Source organism: Hemiscyllium ocellatum, chromosome 3 (genome assembly GCF_020745735.1).
Source record: "Hemiscyllium ocellatum isolate sHemOce1 chromosome 3, sHemOce1.pat.X.cur, whole genome shotgun sequence".
In the NCBI taxonomy this organism is placed as follows: domain Eukaryota; kingdom Metazoa; phylum Chordata; class Chondrichthyes; order Orectolobiformes; family Hemiscylliidae; genus Hemiscyllium; species Hemiscyllium ocellatum.
In genome coordinates this window covers 89,127,530-89,149,758 of record NC_083403.1, presented here as the reverse complement: position 1 = coordinate 89,149,758, position 22,229 = coordinate 89,127,530, and the positions used below count along the sequence as shown (strand labels likewise).

The 22,229-nt window shown below is 42.3% G+C and overlaps 1 protein-coding gene across 2 annotated transcripts in view; it reads right to left on the bottom strand.

Moving 5' to 3' along the window:
• The window catches only part of cad (carbamoyl-phosphate synthetase 2, aspartate transcarbamylase, and dihydroorotase), a 143,490-nt gene extending 126,256 nt beyond the window's left edge, over window positions 1-17,234 (bottom strand). For both annotated transcript variants that reach the window (XM_060851657.1, XM_060851663.1), the window contains exons 1-2: window positions 16,897-17,234; window positions 1,473-1,612 (exon numbers count right to left, since the gene is read on the bottom strand). In XM_060851657.1, the coding sequence (XP_060707640.1) occupies window positions 1,473-1,612; window positions 16,897-17,005 (249 nt within the window). In that variant the 5' untranslated portion in view covers window positions 17,006-17,234. The remainder of the gene's footprint in view (window positions 1-1,472; window positions 1,613-16,896) is intronic.
• Window positions 17,235-22,229: the final 4,995 nt, after the last annotated feature.

Genomic DNA, 22,229 nt, shown 5'->3' with positions numbered 1-22,229 from the left:
GGTGACCTTAGAGGAGGTTTATAAAATCATGATGAGTATAGATAAGATGAATGGCGGGTGTCTTTTCCCTACGATGGGGATTTCAAAACTAGGAGACTTTTTTCCCCCCCAAAAAAAGACAGGCCAATTCTTTTCTTCTTAAAAAACAATAGTTCATGTGTGGTATTAGCTTCCAGAGGAAGTTTACAATGTTTAAAAAAAAAGCTATTTAGGCAAGCACATGAATACGAAATGCTTGGAGGGATATGGACCAAGAGCAGGTAGGTAGAACTGATCTAGTTTGGGATTATGGTTGGCATAGACTGGTTGGACCAAAAGGTCTGTTTTTGTGATGTTATTATTACTAACTATTATTTATCTGTGTGCTGGCAACAAAGAGCTTTAAAATAAACTTTCAACTTTCATAAGCAACTCTTAAGTTTTGATCACTGCATGCAAGATTTGCAGGGAAATAATAATGAATTAAATTTTAAATTCACCAATTTTATTCAAATATCTTGATCCACCCTTCCAAAAAAAAATTTGAGGTGTCACAATAACCTAGGTGTCCATGTCCCACAGTTTGAGCATGCATGCATGCCCTTAAACCTTTTTTAGGAGCTCATGTTTAAACATATGTATTTCTTAAGGAGCTTGACAAAGCAGATTCTGGGAGGAAGCTTCCTCTGGGTGGGTGACCTGACATTGGAAGGAATAGACAGATTCGGAATAATTCAGTAAAGTCCATTTATTCAAAGGGTTCCAAATCTTTGGAATTCTGTACCTGAGAGATAGGAAAGCTCAAATCAAATTGATTTTATTTTGCATTCAAAATTTAACTATTTCTGTCTCAAAGGATTTGGGACTCGAGTGAGAAATTGATAATGACATAGAGGCTCAAGCATAATCTTATTAAATGGTGAAGCAGGCTCAAACGGGTCAAATCGCCTATTTCTGTTACTCTTTTTATTTATTTTCTTTTTTTTTCTAAATGAAGCCACTTCATCTGACGAAAGAGCAGCAGTCTGAAGGCTTTGTGATTTCAAATAAATCTGTTGGACTATAACCTGGATGTCATGAGACTTCAAACCTGTCCACCCCAGTCAACACTGGCGCCTACACATCATTTTCTAAATAATGAGAAGAAATTCTCTTACGCGTTTATATTGTTTCCCACCTTTATAAATATTACTTTTACCTACATTACAACTGAAGTAACTGCTCTCTAAAAACACTTAACTTGCTGTTTTGAGGCATTCAAGAAGGGGGTTACATAAATGCATGTCTATATTTTCAGTAAAAGGTACAATTACTTGGTCTCCTGCAAGGCAGACAATTTATTGAAGTCAAATGCTATTTATGACTCAATAATTTATTGAGAATTGACCCCAAATAAACCAGATTAGCCATATTTAAGGAGATGCACTATTTTGTTTGGGTTGTTGGCTAGCTCAAGCATTATCATATACAATAACATATTAGATGCTATTTACCTTGCTGAGTCCATATTTATCCTCTTCATCCTTTGGTATGCCATAGTTCCCAATTAATGGATAGGTAAGGACAAGTATTTGGCAATAATATGATGGATCAGTCAAAGCCTCTGGGTAGCCAACCATTCCAGTCTGGAAAACTGAAAAGAAAATTCATTATAGAAGCCACATATACTGACAACTGTATATCCATGAGCAATGCAATGTGACGGTTTTTCTTCAGGCATTATTCTGAGACAAGGTTATTATTGTAAAATTATAAAGTACAGCTTTCAGGCTTTGATCCAGTTCTTCTTGTAATTCATATAGTAACCCTTTATCTTCCAACCAAATTGATCGGCGAAAGATTATTTGGGCAACTTATAAGTTTTCATTTCTTGCAGGATTAAAAAAGTACCTGGGTTAAATTTATGATCTGTACTCAATAAGCTAACAAAAAGGTAAAAAGTGTACAGGCTGAGACCTTCCTTCATAACAATTTGATGATATAGTAAAACATCACATTTAACTGTAATGGGTCAAATATCAACACTTTCCATTCTTACAAAAGCTTAGCAAAGAGTCATGTTATCACTTCAAATGAAATTTATATTGAGTTTGTAAAACATTAAAAAGTGACCCACTACCTCAAAATGCTCGTCATTTTTAGCTCTAGACAATTATCCAGTTACAATAACCTCTAAATTAAGTAAGTCCCCAGTGTTGTTCATGCTGAAGTTTCAATAATTTCAAACCTACAAGGTAGAACAACTGATTGTCCTTTATTTACATTGTTAAGAGACCTTCAATCTTTAGACTTCTTAAAATAATTTTAGCACAGTGAAAAATATTGCTCTTTTTCATTGAGACAAAATTGAATAAAGTCTACTTTGTTAATATTCAATCCACAGAGTGTTCACAGTATTTAAATAGTGAACTGTTTATTTTAAGCATTCATTCTGGTTGAACTCTTTAGAAATAAGCTTGAGACAGGCTGGTTAAACTCTTCGGCCAAAGAAAAACAAAATGCTGGAGATAATCAGCAACAGAATCTGTGGAGAGAAATAGAGTCAATTTTTCAGGACAATTAACAGTTGAGATGAAAAGGTCATGATTCAACAATTTTTAAAACCAAGAGGAGAAACATCACAATCTACTTTTGAATGATCTTGTGTTCAGCACAGGATTTGCCTTTTATTTTTCTTCCTTCACCTTTCAAATACTATGACAAACAACATTCAATTAACGATTCATCCTGGCCTGCTCACCAAGCATTCATGCACTTGCTTCCTTCAAAGGCTTGCACTCATGCAATCTTAATTTTACAATTCTCTTTCCTTATTTTCAAAATGCACTCCTGACCTCACCCTTTTCCATCCGTGAAATCTTCTCCAGTCTCACAACCCTCTCAAACACTGGTTCTCCTCCAATTCTGGTCTTTTGAGCTTCCCTAACCTTAAGTGCCAAGCCTTCAGTAGCAACTACCCTGAGGATAGTTATTGATTTGGAGATGCCAGTGTTGGACTGGGGTGTACAAAGTTAAAAATCACAACACCAGGTTATAGTACAACAGGTTTAATTGGAAGCACTAGCTTTCAGAGTACTGCTCCTTCATCAGGTGGTTGTGGAATACACTAGAGGGCATATGTTTAAGGTTAGAGATAAGGTTTATATTTGATTGTGTATTCCACAACCACCTGAAAGAGCGGCACTCCGGAAGTTCATGCTTCCAATTAAACCTGTTGGATTATAACCTGGTGTTGTGTGATTTTTAACCCTAAGGATAGGGTGAATAGCCTTTTCAGAGGGTGGGAGGATTGATCCGAAACTAGAGGGCATATGTTTAAGGTTAGAGTGGCAAGATTTTACAAAGGGATCGAAGCGGCAACTTTTTCATGCAAAAGGTGGTGTGTGTATATGGAATGAGCTGCCAGAAGAAGTGGTGGAGGCTGGTACAATTACAACATTGACAAGGCATCTGGATAGGTACATGAATAGGAAGGGTTTAGAAGAATATGGGCCAAATGTGACTAAATTAATTTAGGATACCTGGTCGGCTTAGACAAGTTGGATTGAAGGTTCTGTTTCCATGCTGCACAGCTTTATGACTGGAATTCCTACCGTAAAATCTCTTCAACTTTCCCTGGTCTTGAAAATAAGTCAAAACACAAAGTTATCACTTCAACAAACATTTTGCCATCTGATGTAATGTTGCCTGTCTTTTGCTCACTAATGCTCTTGTAAAGTCCAAAAGGCACTTTAAATAGAAATTATTGCTGTTCTCCATTCACTTATTTTCACTATCAGTACGAGGATTTCCTCATTGCAATGGAACTCCTAAAACTGTTAAACGTTTACAGCAGCCAATGCTACATTTTATTGTCCAATGTCACAATCCAGAGAAAATCTTTGCTAACTCAATACCACCATTTTGTGAAATTTCAGCTCAACTCAAAACTTATGGAAACTCTGCAGTTTTGGTCTCCTTATCTGAAGGAGGAGTCCTTTTCAAAAGAAGGTTTACCGAACCGATTCCTAGGGTGGCAGCACTTTTGTAGGAGGTGCGGTTGAATTGATAAGGTTTATATTTGATGGAATTCAGAAGAACGAAGCGGGGGTCTCAAATTTTAACAGGACTAGACAGGATAGCTGCAGGAAGAATGCAGGAGGTGGGTTCCAACTAGTGAGCTGGAGCAGCGCCATCTAACCTTCTGCCTGGGCAGCCTACAGCCTGGAGGACTCAACATAGAGTTCTCCAATTTCAAATAACCTTCCTTCCCTTTCCCAGCCCATTCCACTCTTCCCAGCCACCTACTGGAGTCATTCCTTCCATTGACCAAACAAGTCGTACCCTCTGCCTGTCTTCACTATCCCCACTTTGTCACCCTACCCCGCCACCCCTTTTATCTCCAGCTCCCCTTACATCTACCTGCAGTCCTAAAGAAGGGTTATACCCAAAAAATCAACTTCTCCACCTTCTGATGCTATCTGGCTTGCTGTGTTCTCCCAGCCTCCTGCTTGTCTACTTTGGATTCCAGAATCTGCATTTATTTTGGTGTCTCACAATGGTGGGGGAAGCAAGAATCGGTGGTCACAGTCTCTGAGTACAGGGTAACCCATTTAGGATGGAGAGGGGAAGAAACTCAGTCAGTGGAATTGAGAGCCTGCAAAATTCACTACCACAGAAAGCAGTGGAGGGCAAAACATGTTACGATTTTAAGAAGTTGGATAATGCACTTGGAAGAAAGGTGTTAATAGACTACTGAGTTGAATGATGAGCCATAGTCAGAATGAATGGTGGAGCAGGCTGAATGGGCCACTCCTGCTCCTAGTGTCTATTGTTATTATTTCCTTATTAGCTAATGACAACAACATTTTGGCAACAAGTTCCAAGTAAAACAATGTTACAGACATAAGTTATCACATAAAAACAGCACTGCACAGCATCACCTATTTGGAGACAGGTTCCCCCAATTTACAACGACTAACTTACGAATGCTCAGAGGCCCACCACCATTTCTATGGAATTCTTTTCCATAATCTGAACAGGTTATAGGGAACGTTCCAGCACCAAGGACCAGGGGCCTGCCAGGCACGTGAAATTCCCAGTTAATTGAATGGGTTCCAGGTTTTCACAATAGGCCTTCGAACATATCCCCCCGCAGGGGTGTGTGAGGGTAGAGAGAGGGAGGGGGGAGCGAGAGCGAGGGGCAGGGAGAAAGAAAGAGAGAGAGAGAGAGAGAGAGAGAGAGAGAGAGACAGAGACACACACGGGGCGGGGGTGCAACTGCTGTACTTACAAATGTATTACCACACAGGGCTCTAATTTTAAAAGAGCCGACACACGAACATTTCTTGATTTTACAAACAGTTTGTTTACACTGTTTGGCACTGTATTCCAACTGGGTCAACAACTTGGCCTGCGAGGGATTGCAGAATGGAATGTGTTCACAATCCAGAGGTTGGCTGTATTATGCTAACAAAACACGGTGGAAACATTTTAATGGGATTGCACTCAAGATGTCATTTGGAACATGATCCGTGACAATGCAATCTGATGAGACCACCAAAATCAAATCTTAATATTTAATTGTTGTAACCACACAGCTGGAGATAAAGCTTATAACAAAAACTTCAAACAGATGTGTGACAGATTGCAAAAGTGAGAATGTGTAATATTTCTGCATGCCACTTATGCCCAAAACTGTACAATCTTTTAAAATCTCTGATTTGCACCAAGAGTAAGCATCTCAACAATCTTAAATACAGGTTCAACATTAAGAATTAGAACAAAGATACCATTTTGTCTTTTGTCCCTCAGGATCACTGCAAAGGTTACCAGTCTTCATCTCCAACTGAAGCCTATTTGGGCAAGAGGTAGAGTTGCACATTGTCCAGGTAACAAAGCACAGGTGAAAAAGTTCTCAAAACAGCAGAACAAGTGAAAGACGACTGCACAACTTATCAGGTGCAAAAGGTAAAAAGGTGCTATCGTAGCAAGGCAGGATCTAGATACTGTAGTTCATTGAAATCCCACAACCAATGCAATCATAATTGCATAGCCAATTCCAGCACCCAAGGTCCCCACATTAAATAAAAGGTCATGCACTGGTTTCTACTGGATTCCATGTAGTATTATGCTAACAACCAACTGGTAATGGGACAGTCTGTGAACCAGCAAGTCCACAAATAAGAATATATCCACAAACAAGGAGGTCACTGGATATCAATGCTGGGTAAAGGTATTTTTGGGCAACATCCTGTGGTTGCATTTTTATGACCTCTTCAGCATACCCTCTGATCACCCCAAGTAGAGACAGGGCTAGAATAAATTTCCTATAATTAAGATATCCCAATAATTCTGACTTGTGAATGCAGCCTGCAGGGTCACCACCCATGTGATCAAACAAAGCAAGTTCTAAATCCTGTAACTGAGAACATTAGAAATAAAATCACTGAAATTCTCATGAGCGACTATATGGAAAGAAGTATTGCAATCAAGTGAACAATCAGACTCCAAACTGACAACATTCCCTTTAGTGAGACCTTGGTGGGGCAGATGAAGGAACAATGGGACACGCCTTCCATTAGAAAGGAAAGGTTGACAGTGATGCCTGCATCTATAAGAGTTTATTTTGCCACCTGGAATATGATCTTAGACGTAATGGTAGAGTTCTCCAATTGTATAAACGAAAGACTCAAGACGCTAGCCCTTGAGCTTAGACATTGTCAATATCCCACTATCATCAGTGCTTCTCTCCCAATCCTTGACTCGGACAACGACATTTAAAAAGGTTTCATTCCAACTTTGGCGAAATCCCCACTGCCAGCCTGAAAGATCAGATCATCCATCCAGGGGACATTAATCAGGTTTGGTCAAAAATCTAATGCATGAAACAGAAACCACTGAGGGAAAAAGGGAAAGGCCACGACAAATGACACCCAACTGTTGAGGAAATTTTCAGTGTGGCTTTGTTGTAACGAACACCTTTTTTCCATCAGAAGGACAAACAAAACCATGTGGAGGCATCCTAGATCAAAGAATTGGTAAACTCTGTATTATGTGATGGCATGGGTCAAAGATGTAGGATCTGGATCACTCAATCCACATGGATGACTCATGCCATCACCTTGTCTGATCAGGAATGAATACCTGCTTACCAAATATTGCAATGCCCAAAAAGGACAATATTACAGCTTCAAAATAGTCTGACCAAAGAGAGGAATTCCAAGCGCAGCCCCTGACCAATCTGGAATTGAGTTAGACACATGAAGTACAATGGAATCAAATAAAGTGTACTAGGTTACTACACCACGCCAAGCCTGAAAGTCACCAGGACTAGTATGGTGAAAACAATGACAAAGTATGTGACTTCCTAGAAGAAAAACAAGCAAACAAGAGTTACAAGTCAATAATACAGCATTTAAATTGCTCAAATATATAGGGGGGCAGGGATCAGGGTTCAGATCAAGTTATCTTTACATTAAATAATTGCAGCCGTGCAATGATTCTTACAGCATTCCACTTGTTACAGGGTACCATTCGGAGGACACCCCTGCTTATTCCAACGCTGGCTGAATAACAGAAGACAATCTTCTATCCATACTAATATACTTATCTTACTGAGTAGCCAAATATCCAGTAGCTTAACGAACAACTTTCAGACATCCAAATGTTTCTTATACTAGTTTGTTTTGATCAATCCTGCATGTTATGACCTCAAGAAATTCAAACAAAATTTGTTATACATGATTTCCTCTTCATGACACCATACTTTGGTTAGTTATACTACAGAATTCTAAATGTTTTATTAGATTATTTTATTATTGTTATAAAGAATGAAAGAAAAATAAACCACCAGCGAAATTCACAGCTGATCTGGAAGAAACCTGCTGGGGGGAGCTCCCAGCAGGGGAGCAGATAAATGGCTAGTTTTAAAGTGTAATCTTACTGTTTTATTTTGTAACTACAATAGTGAGTAGAGTGGGTTATGTTTTGATTATGTTTTTAGTGAGATCTGTCTCTTCATTAAACTTAAAATATAAAAGACACAAGTTAGCCTGCAGCAATGCTTTTTTAGAACTGCAAGACTCTGATATTTTTTGGGGCTGCAGATGGCCAAATGTGCATTTTAAACTTTAGTAGAGTGATGTGCTCTTCCTAACAGATGTGGGAGATTATGGAGAGTTTCCACACTACTGATGATCATCAGTAGTGTGGAAACTCTCCATAATCCCAGGAAGATTGTTTGGTTGCAGATCCTATAGATTCACATTGATCGGCTGGAGCAGTAGTTAGAGGCAATGAGGAATTTACAGAAGCCAGGGATGTAATGGAAGACAGTTACAGGAAGGGAGAATAACCACAGATACAGTCAGGTAGATGGTTTACCGTAGGAAAGGTAGGAAACGGAGGCAGGTACTGCAGGAGTTTCCAGTGGCCGTCGCCATCTCAAACAAGTATGCTGTTTTGGAAAAATATAGAAGGTGATGAACTCTCAGGGGAATGTAACACTGACAGCCAGGTTTCTGGTAGTAAGACTGGGTCTAATGTAATGAGGAGTATGTCAGGTTCCAAGCGATCAATCGTGATAGGGGATTCACTAGTCAGAAGCACAGACAGACGTTTCTATGGCTCAAAGAGAGAAACCAGAATGGTGTGTTGCCTCCCTGGTGCCAGCATCAAGGATATCTCAGAAAAGGTGCAGAACATTCTCAAAGAGGAGAGGACCCAGCAGGAGGTCGTTGTTATAGGAACTGACAACATAGGAAAAAGGATGAGACTCTGAAGGGAGAATACAGGACGTTAGGCAGGAATTAGGCAGTTAGTGGGCAGCACGGTGGCACAGTGGTTAGCACTGCTGCCTCACAGCGCCAGAGACCTGGGTTCAATTCCCGACTCAGGCGACTGACTGTGTGGAGTTTGCGCATTCTCCCCATGTCTGCATGGGTTTCCTCCGGGTGCTCCGGTTTCCTCCCACAGTCCAAAGATGTGCGGGTCAGGTGAATTGGCCATGCTAAATTGCTCGTAGTGTTAGGTGAGGGGTAAATGTAGGGGTATGGGTGGGTTGCACTTCGGCGGGTCGGTGTGGACTTGTTGGGCCAAAGGGCCTGTTTCCACACTGTAAGTAATCTAATCTATTGTACTCTATGCTACTTTATCCCCACTCCCACCCTGCTCTCATTTATCTCTCCACCCTGTAGGCACTCTGCTTCTATTCCTGATGAAGGGCTTTTGCCCAAAACGTTGATTTTCCTGCTCCTCGGATGCTGCCTGAACTGCTGTGCTTTTCCAGCACCACTCTAATCTAGAATCTGGTTTCCAGCATCTGCAATCCTTGTTTTTACCTTGTTGGTTTTAACCAGTACAGGGGTAGAAGAGAGCTGTCCCAATAATCTCTAGGCCCTTTAATAGTAGCCATACCGTAGGGCAGAATAAATCAGGAAATAATGCAAGCATGCTTAAAAAGACAAAATATACATTTAATCAAAGATTATTTTAATCATCACGAAAATTGTTTAATTCAAATTTGCAGAGGACCCATTGGAGAAAAATTTTTTAAAAATGTCGAATATATTTTGAAGGTTAGATTCCCTATGGTATGGGAACAAGCCTTTCGGCCCAACAAGTCAACACTGACCCTCCGAACAGTAACCCCCCCAGACCCTATATATATCCCTGACTAATGTCCAACACTATGGGCAACTTAGCATGGCCAATTCACCTGACCTGCATATCTTTGGATTGTGGGAGGAAACTGGAGCACCCGGAGGAAACCCATGCAGACACGAGGAGAATGTACAAACTCCACACAAACAGTCGAGGCTGGAATCGAACCCGGATCCCTGGTGCTGTGAGGCAGCAGTGTTAACCACTGAGCCACCATGCTGCCCTATCAACACTATTTTTACCCCCAAATCATTATATGTTTTGCCATTAATCTCCAAGAGGGGAAGTTATTACAAGGGAAAATACAGTTCTATAAATGCACTGCTTGATCTGAAGTAGCCCTGTCATCCCCATGAGTGACAGATGTGGTAGCCAATCTATTATGCACTCATGAACCATATGTTATGTAGGAAATAGAGTCCATACCATACATGCGTGTGCATGTTCAGGTATAATCTGCTGAGCAGAAACACATTGAAAGTACTACATCTGGTACAGAACTGGACCACTCCCATTCCTGGGTTCAATGCAATGGTAAGAACAGTTTTTGTAGTTACAGAACTTTAGTAAAGTATATATTACTTGACAACCACCCACAGTTAAGGGAAATGTTCATTCATTCCTCTTGCCACGCCATGTGAGAACCACTGAATGTAATACAACATAATTAAAACTAATTGCATAAAAGATTAACTAAACAACAAATAATCCCATTATACTCATTTTAAACCTATAGTAAAAAAGGACATCTTCGATATACCTTGACCGTATTTCAGAATACATGCCGATACTGTTAAGAAATCACTGCTGTTAGAGATTTCAATTGACAAACAGTTTCTTGAAAAGAAAATTCTACAGATCCAACCAATAATCAGGCTGATTTGTTTTTGATAAAATATAATGAGTCAGAGTAAAAGATTCCCCCAGCAACAGTAACTAATACATGATAGAATTTGGCACAATTTTAACATGGACAGCGAGACACCTGGATTGCTAAACATAAATAAGGACAATTATGAAGGAATGAGGGTAGATTCTACTGAAATGGACTGACCATAGAGTCATAGAGATATATAGCACGGAAACAGACCCTTCGGTCCAACTCATCCATGCCGACCAGATATTGTAACCCAATTTAGTTCCACCTGCCAGCACCTGGCCCATATCCCTCAAAACCCTTCCTATTCATATACCCATCCAGATGCCTTTTAAATGTTGCAATTGTACTAGCTTCCATCACTTCCTCTGGCAGCTCATTCCATACACGCACCACCCTCTGCATGAAAACGTTGCCCCTTGCATCTCTTTTCCCCTCTCACCCTAAACCTATGTCCTCTAGTTCTGGATTCCATCACCCCAGGTAAAAGACTTTGTCTATTTATCCTATCCTCTGTCGTTCTGGTGTACCAACCGTAGCCTATTCAACCTCTCCCTATAGCTCCAACCCTGGCAACATCCTTGTAAATCTTTTCACAACATCTTTCCAGCAGGAAGGAGACCAGAACTGCACGCAATATTCCAACAGTGGTCGAACTAATGTCCTGTACAGCTGTAACATGACCTCCCAACTCCTGTACTCAATACTCTGACCATGGACCTGAAACATTAAGTGTACAAGTCCTACTAAGATTTGATTTCCCAAAATGCAGCATCTCGCATTTATCAAATTAAACTCCATTTGCCGCTTCTCAGTCCATTGGCCCATCTGATAAAGATCCTGTTGTAATCTGAAGTAACTTTCTTCGCTGTCCAATTTTGATGTCACATACAAACTTACTAGCTTATACCTCTTATGCTCACATCCAAATCATTTATATAAACGATGAAAAGTATGGACCCAGCACCGATCCTTGTGGCACTCCACTGGTCACAGGCCTCCAGTCTGAAATACAACCCTCCACCACCACCCTCTGTCTTCTACCTTTGAGCCAGTTCTGTATCCAACGAGCTAGTTCTCCCTGTATTCCATGAGATCTAACCTTGCTAATCAGTCTCCCATGGGGAACCTTGTTGATTGCCTTACTAAAGTCCATATAGATCACGTCCATCACTCTGCTCTCATCAATCCTCTTTTGTTCCTTTTTCAAAAGGCTCAATCAAGTTTGTGAGACATGATTTCCCACGCACAACGTCACGTTGACTATCCTTATTGGATCCTTGCCTTACCAAATGCACGTACATCCTGTCCCTCATAATTCCCTCCAACAACTTGCCCACCAGCGACGTTAGGCTCACTGGTCTATAGTTCCCTGGCTTGTCCTTACCACTTTTCTTAAACAGAGACGCCACGTTAGCCAACATCTAGTCTTCCAGCACTTCACCTGTGACTATCAATGATACAAATACCTCAGTAAGAGGACCAGCAATCACTTCTCCAGCTTCCCACAGAATTCTAGGGAGATTGGGATATCATAGCAATTACAGAAACATGGCTCAGTGATGGGCAGGACTGGCAGCTGAATGTTCCAGGATACAAATGCTACAGGAAGGATAGAAAGGGAGGCAAAAGAGGAGGGATAGTGGCATTTTTGATAAGGGATAGCATCACAGCGGTGCTAAGGGAGGATATTCCTGGAAATACATTGAGGGAAGTAATTTGGGTGGAACTGAGAAATAAGAAAGGGATGACCACCTTATTGGGATTGTATTATAGACCCCCCAGTAATCAGAGGGAAATTGAGAAACAAACTTGTAAGAATATCTCAGCTATCTGTAAGAATAATATGGTGGTTATGGTAGGGGATTTTAACTTTCCAAACATCGACTGGGAGTACCACAGTGTTAAAGGCTTAGATAGAGAGGAATTTCTTAAGTGTGTACAAGACACGGCACGGTGGCATAGTGGTTAGCACTGCTGCCTCACAGCGCCTGAGACCCGGGTTCAATTCCCGACTCAGGTGACTGACTGTGTGGAGTTTGCACATTCTCCCCGTGTCTGCGTGGGTTTCCTTCGGGTGCTCCGGTTTCCTCCTACAGTCCAAAGATGTGCGGGTCAGGTGAATTGGCCATGCTAAATTGCCCGTAGTGTTAGGTAAGGGGTAAATGTAGGGGTATGGCTGGGTTGCGCTTTGGCGGGTCAGTGTGGACTTGTTGGGCCGAAGGGCCTGTTTCCACACTGTCAGTAATCTAATCTAAAAAAAGACAATTTTCTGTTTCAGTATGTGGATGTACCTACTGCAGAAGGTGCAAAACTTGACCTACTCTTGGGAAATAAGGCAGGCCAGATGACTGAGGTGTCAGTGGGGGAGCACTTTGGGGCCAGCGACCATAATTCTATTCATTTTAAAATTGTGATGGAAAAGGATAGACCAGATCTAAAAGTTGAAGTTCTAAATTGGAGAAAGGCCAATTTTGACGGTATTAGGCAAGAACTTTCAAAAGCTGATTGGAGACAGATGTTTGCAGGTAAAGGGACGGCTGGAAAATGCGAAGCCTTCAGAAGTGAGATAGCAAGAAACCAGAGAAAGTATATTCCTGTCAGGGTGAAAGGGAAGGCTGGTAAGTATAGGGAATGCTGGATGACTAAAGAAATTGAGAATTTGGTTAAGAAAAAAAAGGAAGCATATGCTAGGAACAGACAGGATAGATCAAGTGAATCCTTAGAAGAGTATAAAGAAAGTAGGAGTGTACTTAAGAGGGAAATCAGGAGGGCAAAACGGGTACATGAGATAGCTTTGGCAAATAGAATTACGGAGAATCCAAAAAGGTTTTTTTACAAATATTAAGGACAAAAGGGGAACTAGGGAGAGAATAGGGCCCCTCAGCAAGACAGCCTTTGTGTGGAGCCACAGAAAATGGGGGAGATACTAAATGAATATTTTGCATCAGTATTTACTGAGGAAAAGGATATGGAAGATATAGACTGTAGGGAAATAGATGGTGACATCTTGCAAAATGTCCAGATTACAGAGGAGGAAGTGCTGGATGTCTTGAAATGGTTAAAGGAGGATAAGTCCCCAGGACCTGATCAGGTGTATCAGAGAACTCTGTGGGAAGCTAGAGAAGTGATTGCTGGGCCTCTTGCTGAAATATTTGTATCATCGATAATCACAGGTGAAGTGCCGGAAGACTGGAGGTTGGCAAATGTGGTGCCACTGTTTAAGAAGGTTGGTAAGGACGAGCCAGAGAACTATAGACCAGCGAGCCTGACCTCGGTGGTGGGCAAGTTGTTGGAGGGAATCCTGAGGGACAGGATGTGCACGTATTTGGAAAGGCAAGGACTGATTCGGGATAATCAACATGGCTTTGTGCATGGGAAATCATGTTTCACAAACTTGATTGAGATTATTGAAGAAGTAACAAAGAGGATTGATGAAGGCAGAGCAGTAAATGTGATCTATATGGACTTCAGTAAGGCGTTCAAGGTTCCCCATGGGAGACAGATTAGCAAGGTTGGATCTCACGGAATACAGGGAGAACTGGCCATTTGGATATAGAACTGGCTCAAAGGAAGAAGACAGATGGTGGTGGTGGAGGGTTGCTTTTCAGACTGGAGGCCTGTGACCAGTGGAGTGCCACAAGAATCGGTGCTGGGCCCACTACTTTTTGTCATTTACAGAAATGATTTGGATGCGAGCATAAAAGATACAGTTCGTAAGTTTGCAGATGACCAAAATTGGAGGTGTAGTGGACAGCGAAGAGGGTTACCTCAGATTACAACAGGATCTGGACCAGATGGGCCAACGGGCTGAGAAGTGGCAAATGGAGTTTAATTTGTCAGAATCATTGACGACCTTTAAGCGGCAATTGGATAGGTACATGAATGGGTGCTTAATCTAGGACAGATGTTCGGCACAACATCGTGGGCCGAAGGGCCTGTTCTGTGCTGTATTGTTCTATGTTCCATGTTCTAATTCAGATAAATGTGAGGTGCTGCATTTTGGGAAAGCAAATCTTAGCAAGACTTATACACTTAATGGTAAGGTCCTAGGGAGTGTTGCTGAACAAAGAGACCTTGGAGTGCAGGTTCATAGCTCCTTGAAAGTGGAGTCGCAGGTAGATAGGATAGTGAAGGCGGCGTTTGGTATGCTTTCCTTTATTGGTCAGAGTATTGAGTACAGGAGTTGGGAAGTCCTGTACAGGGCATTGGTTAGGCCACTGTTGGAATATTGCGTGCAATTCTGGTCTCCTTCCTATCAGAAAGATGTTGTGAAACTTGAAAGGGTTCAGAAAAGATGTACAAGGATGTTGCCAGGGTTGGAGGATCTGAGCTACAGGGAGAGGCTGAACAGGCTGGGGCTGATTTTCCTGGAGCGTCGGAGGCTGAGGGGTGACCTTTTAGAGGTTTACAAAATTATGAGGGGCATGGATAGGATAAATAGGCAAAGTCGTGGTCGAGGAGTCCAGAACTAGAGGGCATAGGTTTAGGGTGAGAGGGGAAAGATATAAAAGAGACCTAAGGGGCAACTTTTTCATGCACAGGGTTGTACGTGTGTGGAATGAGCTGCCAGAGGATGTGGTGGAGGCTGGTACAATCACAACATGCAAGAGGGATTTGGATGGGTATATGAATAGGAAGGGTTTGGATGGATATGGGCCAGGTGCTGGCAGGTGGGACTAGATTGGGTTGGGATATCTGTTTGGCATCTGGTTGGAAACAAACGATGGGTCTGTTTCCATGCTGTACATCTCTATGACTCTATGACCTGATCAGGTCCTGGAGTTTTATCCACTTTTATACATTTCAAGACATCCAGCACTTCCTCCTCTGTAATATGGACATTACAAAGTGTCTAGAAAAATGTTGGCAAATAATGCCAGACATTCAAGAAGATAGTTCATGATTCCATAATAAGATCATAAGAAATGGGTACAGGAGTAAGTTTTTTGGCCCCTGAAGCCTGCTCTATAATTCAATAGGATCATGGCTGACCTGCCATTCCTCACGTCCACTTTCCTGCCCTCTCTCTGTAACCTTTGATTTGTAAAATGCATGCAGGATACAAAATGACGTAAATGAGTTCGTAAAATACTGAAATTGGAGACATAATGTTCATTAGAATCCCTACAGTGTGAAAATAGGTCATTTGGCCCAACAAGTCCACACTGACTTTCCGGGGACTATCCCACTCAGACTCACCCCTACCCTATTTTCATAACACTGCATTTCCAATGGCAAATCCAACTAACCTACACAACCATGGACACTACGGGCAATTTAGCATGGCCAATCCACATAACCTGAACACCATTGCATTGCGGGGGCAACGCACGGCGGGGGGCTGAAGAATGTGTAAACTCCACACAAACATTCAAGGCTGAAATTGAACTCAAATCCCAGATGCTAACCACTGAGGCACCGCAAAAGGAACTCGCAAGAACTCCTTAACTAGTGGACAGTTAGAGGACGACATTGACCATCTTGCCTAAACACTTTTCATGTTGTGGCCATCACAGAGACGTGACTGCAAACAGATCAGTCAAAAAGTTTGTTGCTGGAAAAGCGCAGGTCAGACAGCATCCGAGGAGAAGAGTCGACATTTTGGGCATAAACCCGTCTTCAAAGAGATTAGGTTGGGAATCAGATCTGAAGGAAATGCGGAAATGCATTCCATGGACGGGACAGGCGGACAGGGTTGCCTTTCCACTTTAAAAAAAGTGCTATCATTCGTTAGCAAGAAGCCATACGGGGTCAGAAGATGCAGAATGTGTGCAGGTAGTGTTGAGGAGCAGCAATAGGAATAAAACATGTTGATGGGAGAATGTACAGGATTCTTCGGAGGTGGGCCAGAAGATAAATCGAGAGGTAGTACAAGAATGTACAAAAGGCACTATTACAATAATCATGGGGAATTTCAAAATGCAGGTTGACCAGGAAAGTCAGGTTTGTGGCCGATCCGAAGAAAAGGAATTTACGGAATGTCTACGGTGTTTTACAAAATAAAAAGCTTGCAAAAACTTCTCCACTAGTGCAGAGTTGTAGGGGACGACTTTAATCGTCGGGGGTCTTAAGTTTCGTGCCGTTGCTCCATGACCCATAAAGAAGTGAAACACGTGGACGTCCTTAAAACATTATATCCAAAACACCAGCATAAATCAATTAGATTAACAGCATAAATCACCATATAGATATTTAGGAACTTTCTAAAACTAAATTGCGAGCAATAATCCAATGAAAAAAAAGGATTGTTCCGTTTTGGGGATCGGTTTTACAAATGGTGACTTAGCATGCTCACGTTAGCAACATCTGAAACGTTTTGTGGAAGAACTGAATTACATCTACAGAGTTCAACTTTTAAAAAGAAAAATCAGCCCCCGACTCGCCACAAACCTTACCGACTTCTCCAAAGACGCTGGTACTCGCACCGAACAGCCTGCCTTTGAAAGAAGAGCCATCTTCCAAGAAAAGCCTCGCAGTTTCCTCCGTTGCAACTTTACCCGGCATATTGCGTGCAGGTTGATCCAGCTGTGTCTTTCTGTTGAGATTATGATCTGTAGATTCGTCCTGAGGCCTAACACGTGAGCTCCACACTACAGTGCAGTTCGCAACAAAAGATTCTGTGCTAAGCTGCGATCAGAATCACAGCCGCGGAACCTACTGCTGCCTTCTGAACAACACTTAGTCGTATAGCGACTGTTCAAGACTCAGTAAAAGTCACAGAGCGCCAACACATCCTTCGATGCAACTCTCTGCAAAGGAAGTGACGTCTCTACAACTGGAGGTGAAGCTGGCACTGGGATGTGATCAAGATTAAGCGAAATTCAAGACAATGTGAGGATATAATTTTGATAAATACGATATTTAGCATTCAAATTCCAACCAAAGTACAACAGAGAAATATCTGTCCGTGTTCCCATTAATAAAATGTGAACAGCTAACAGAACAAACACGTCGGCTATTTCCAATTTCACCTTCCATACTTGCTCCTACAGTAGAAGGCTGTCAGTGCAACCTTAATATAATACATACACTAGAATGGCACCGTATTAAGGGAGTGCTGCATGTGGGATGCTATCTTTTGGAAAATTAACTTGAAGCCCTCTGTGTTTTATATATGGATGCAAAAAATCACACTAACATTCTGGCCTGGTCAATATTTAGCACTCAACTGATTACTAAATTTACATAGGGTCGTAAGAGATGTACAGCATGGAAACAGACCCTTCGGTCCAACCTGTCCACGCTGACCAGATATCCCAACCCAGTCTAGTCCCACCTGCCAGCACAAAGCCATGTTGACTATCCCTAATCAATCAGTCCTTGCCTTTCCAAATACATGTACATCCTGTCCCTCAAGATTCCCTCCAACAACTTGCCCACCACTGAGGTCAGGCTCACCAATCTATAGTTACCTGGCTTGTCTTTACCTCCCTTCTTACCCGTTTGCCAACCTCCAGTCTTCTGGCACCTCACCTGTGACTATCGATGATACAAATATCTTAGCAAGAGGCCCAGCAATCACTTCTCTAGCTACCCACAGGGTAAACCTGATCAGGTCCTGGGGATTTATCCACCTTTAACTGTTTCAAGACATCCAGCACTTTCTTCTCTGTAATTTGGACATTTTGCAAAATGTCACCATCTATTTCCCTACAGTCAATATCTTCCATATCCTTTTCCGCAGTAAATGCTGATGCAAAATATTTATTTAGTATCTCCCCCATTTTCTGCGGCTCCACACAAAGGCCGCCTTGCTGGCCTTTGAGGGGGCCCTATTCTCTCCCTAGTTCCCCTCTTGTCCTTAATATATTTATAAACATCTTTTGGATGCTCCTTAATTCTATTTGCCAACGCTATCTCATGTCCCCTTTTTGCCCACCTGATTTCCCTCTTAAGTATACTCTTTATACTCTTCTAAGGATTCACTCAATCTATCCTGTCTGTACCTGACATATGCTTCCTTCTTTTTCTGAACCAAACCCTCAATTTCTTTAGTCATCCAGCATTCCCTATACCTACCAGCCTTCCCTTTCACCCTGACAGGAGTATACTTTCTCTGGATTTTTGTTATCTCATTTCTGAAGGCTTCCCATTTTCCAGCCGTCCCTTTACCTGCGAACATCTGTCTCCAATCAGCTTTTGAAAGTTCTTGCCTAATACCATCAAAATTGGCCTTTCTCCAATTTAGAACTTCAACTTTTAGATCTGGTCTATCCTTTTCCATCACAATTTTAAGACGAATAGAATTATGGTCGCTGGCCCCAAAGTGCTCCCCCACTGACACCTCAGTCACCTGGTCTACCTTATTTCCCAAGAGTAGGTCAACTTTTGCATCTTCTCTAGTAGGTACATCCACTACATTTGCACACTTGTTTCATTGTTGCTTTTGGGAATTTACGTTGTAAATGTAACTTGCCTGATTCCGTACATTACAGATTAGATCAGATTACTTACAGTGTGGAACCAGGCCCTTCGGCCCAACAACAATTGCAACATTTAAGAGGCATTTGGATGGATATATGAATAGGAAGAGCTTGGAGGGATATGGGCCAGGTGCTGGCAGGAGGGACTAGATTGGGTTGGGATATCTGCTCGTCATGGACCGAAGGGTCTGTTTCCATGCTGTACATCTCTACGACTCTAAGTCCACAACAACCCTCCGAAGAGCAACCCACCCAGACCCATTCCCCTACACCTAACACTATGGGCAATTTACCATGGTCAATTCACCTAACCTGCACATTTTTGGACTGTGGGAGGAAACCGGAGCACCCGGAGGAAATCCACGCAGACACGGAGAGAATATGCAAACTCCACACAGACAATTGCCTGAGGCGGGAATTGAACTCAGGTCTCTGGCACTGTGCTTACCACTGTGCCACCATGCCACCCCAAATTATTATCTTTCAAACTATTCAGTTGACCACAAAGTGTTTTTGAAATCCTGAGTTTGAGCATAAGTTGCACCTTGTAGATGCAAGCATTTTTCTAAAATTGGATCCAATTAATCAATCCAGAAATTTTGAAAGAGGAACAAATTGTTACCAAGTTAAATTCAATGTCTTTAAGAGCACTTTTTAGAATTATGCTTCGAGCACAGAATGAAGCTATTCAGCCCATAACATCTGTGCTGGTCAATAAAGATCTGACTACACTAATTTAATTTTTGAGCTCTTGGCCCAGAGCACTGGAGACTACAGCAATGCAAGTGAATATCTAAATGGTACTCAAATATTACATGACTTTCAGACTCAACCCATCACTTCAATCAGTGAGTTCCAGACTCTCATTGCCTTATAGAACATAGAACATAGAAAAATACAGCGCAGTACAGGCCCTTCGGCCCTCGATGTTGCGCCGACCAAATCCTACCTAACCTACACTAGCCCAATAACTTCCATATGCCTATCCAATGCCTGCTTAAATGACCATAAAGAGGGAGAGTTCACCACTGCTACTGGCAGGGCATTCCATGAACTCACAACCCGCTGCGTAAAGAATCTACCCCTAACATCTGTCCTATACCTACCACCCCTTAATTTAAAGCTGTGTCCCCTAGTAACAGCTGACTCCATTAGCGGTAAAAGGTTCTCAGTGTCTACCCTATCTAAACCCCTAATCATCTTATACACCTCTATCAAATCTCCCCTGAACCTTCTTTTCTCCAATGAGAACAGGCCCAAGTGCCTCAGCCTTTCCTCATACGATCTTCTTACCATGCCAGGCAACATCCTGGTAAACCTCCTTTGCACTCGTTCCAATGCCTCCACATCCTTCCTATAGTATGGCGACCAAAACTGCACACAATACTCCAGATGAGGCCGCACCAGAGTCTTATACAACTGCAACATGACCTCAGGACTCCGGAACTCAATTCCTCTACCAATAAAGCCCAGTACACCATATGCCTTCCTCACAGCACTATTTACCTGGGTGGCAACTTTCAGAGATCTGTGTACATAGACACCAAGATCCCTCTGCTCATCCACACTACCAAGTAGCCTACCATTAGCCCAGTAATCCATCTTCTTGTTACTCCTACCAAAGTGAATGACTTCACACTTAGCTACATTGAATTCCATCTGCCACCTTTCTGCCCAGCTCTGCAACTTATCTATATCCCGCTGTAGCCTGCCACATCCTTCTTCACTGTCCACAACTCCACCAACCTTTGTGTCATCCGCAAACTTGCTCACCCAGCTTTCAAGCCCCTCCTCTAGATCATTTATAAAGATGACAAACAGCAACGGTCCCAAAACAGATCCCTGTGGTACACCGCTAGTAACTGCACTCCAAGATGAACCTAGTCCATCAACTACTACCCTCTGTCTCCTTCCAGCCAGCCAATTCCTATTCCAAACCTCTAATGCACCCTCAATGCCATACCTCTGTAGTTTTTGCATTAGCCTACCATGGGGTACCTTATCGAACGCCTTGCTAAAATCCATATACACCACATCTACTGCTTTACCCTCATCCACCTCCTTAGTCACCTTCTCAAAGAACTCAATAAGGTTTGTGAGGCACGACCTGCCCTTCACAAAACCATGCTGACTATCCTTGATCACATTATTCCTATCCAGATGTTCATAAATCTTATCCCTTACAATTCTCTCTAAGACTTTGCCCACAACAGAAGTGAGACTCACTGGCCTATAGTTACTCGGGCTGTCCCTACTCCCCTTCTTGAACAAGGGGACCACATTCGCTATCCTCCAGTCTTCTGGTACTATTCCCGTTGACAATGACGACATAAAAATCAAGGCCAATGGCTCTGCTATCTCCTCCCTAGCTTCCCAGAGGATCCTAGGGTAAATGCCATCAGGCCCAGAAGACTTATCTATTTTCATCCTTTCCAGTATTGCCAAAACCTCCTCCCTACATACTTCAAGACCATCCATTCTAATCACTTGTGACTCAATATTCACACCAGCAACAGAGTCCCGTTCCTGAGTGAATACTGACGAAAAGTATTGATTTAGTGTCTCACCAATCTCCTCCGTCTCCACGCACAACTTCCCACTACTATCCTTGACTGGACCGATACCTACCCTAGTCATCCTTTTATTCCTGACATACCTATAGAAAGCCTTAGGGTTTTCCCTAAGCCGAGAGAGTGAGGCCGAAGGCTCGGAGCTGCGCGCTTATATAAGAAAAAAACCCTACCCAGGTAACCTAGCGCGGCACCAGCTTCCGGGTCCGCTAGGCACTTAAAAAAAAACTTTAAAACTTTTAGCTGTTTGAAAAAAACCACGAACTGGACTTACCCCGCGACTTCAAAAACACCACCAGACAGCCGTTACTTGGTCCGCCGAGAGAGTGAGGCCGAAGGCTCGGAGCTGCGCGCTTATATAAGAAAAAACCCCACCCAGGTAACCTAGCGCGGCACCTGCTTCCGGGTCCGCTCGGCGCTTAAAAAAAATTTAAAACTTTTAGCTGTTTGAAAAAAACCACTTATGCCTAAAAAACTTTATCCTCAGCTCTACCGTCTGTCCTAATACCTTAAATCATTGTCCCCTGGCTATTGGTCCTTCTACTTGTGCAAAGAGTGCCTTCCTATTCATCTTACCTGCATTCTTATAACCTTATACACCATTATCAGATCTCCTCACAACCTTTACCGCTCTAAGGGAAAAAAAACTGTCCATCGATCCTCATTGCTCAAATACTCCGGCCCAGGCAAAATCTTGGTATGACTCCTCATATCTTTCCTATGATAAGATGTTCA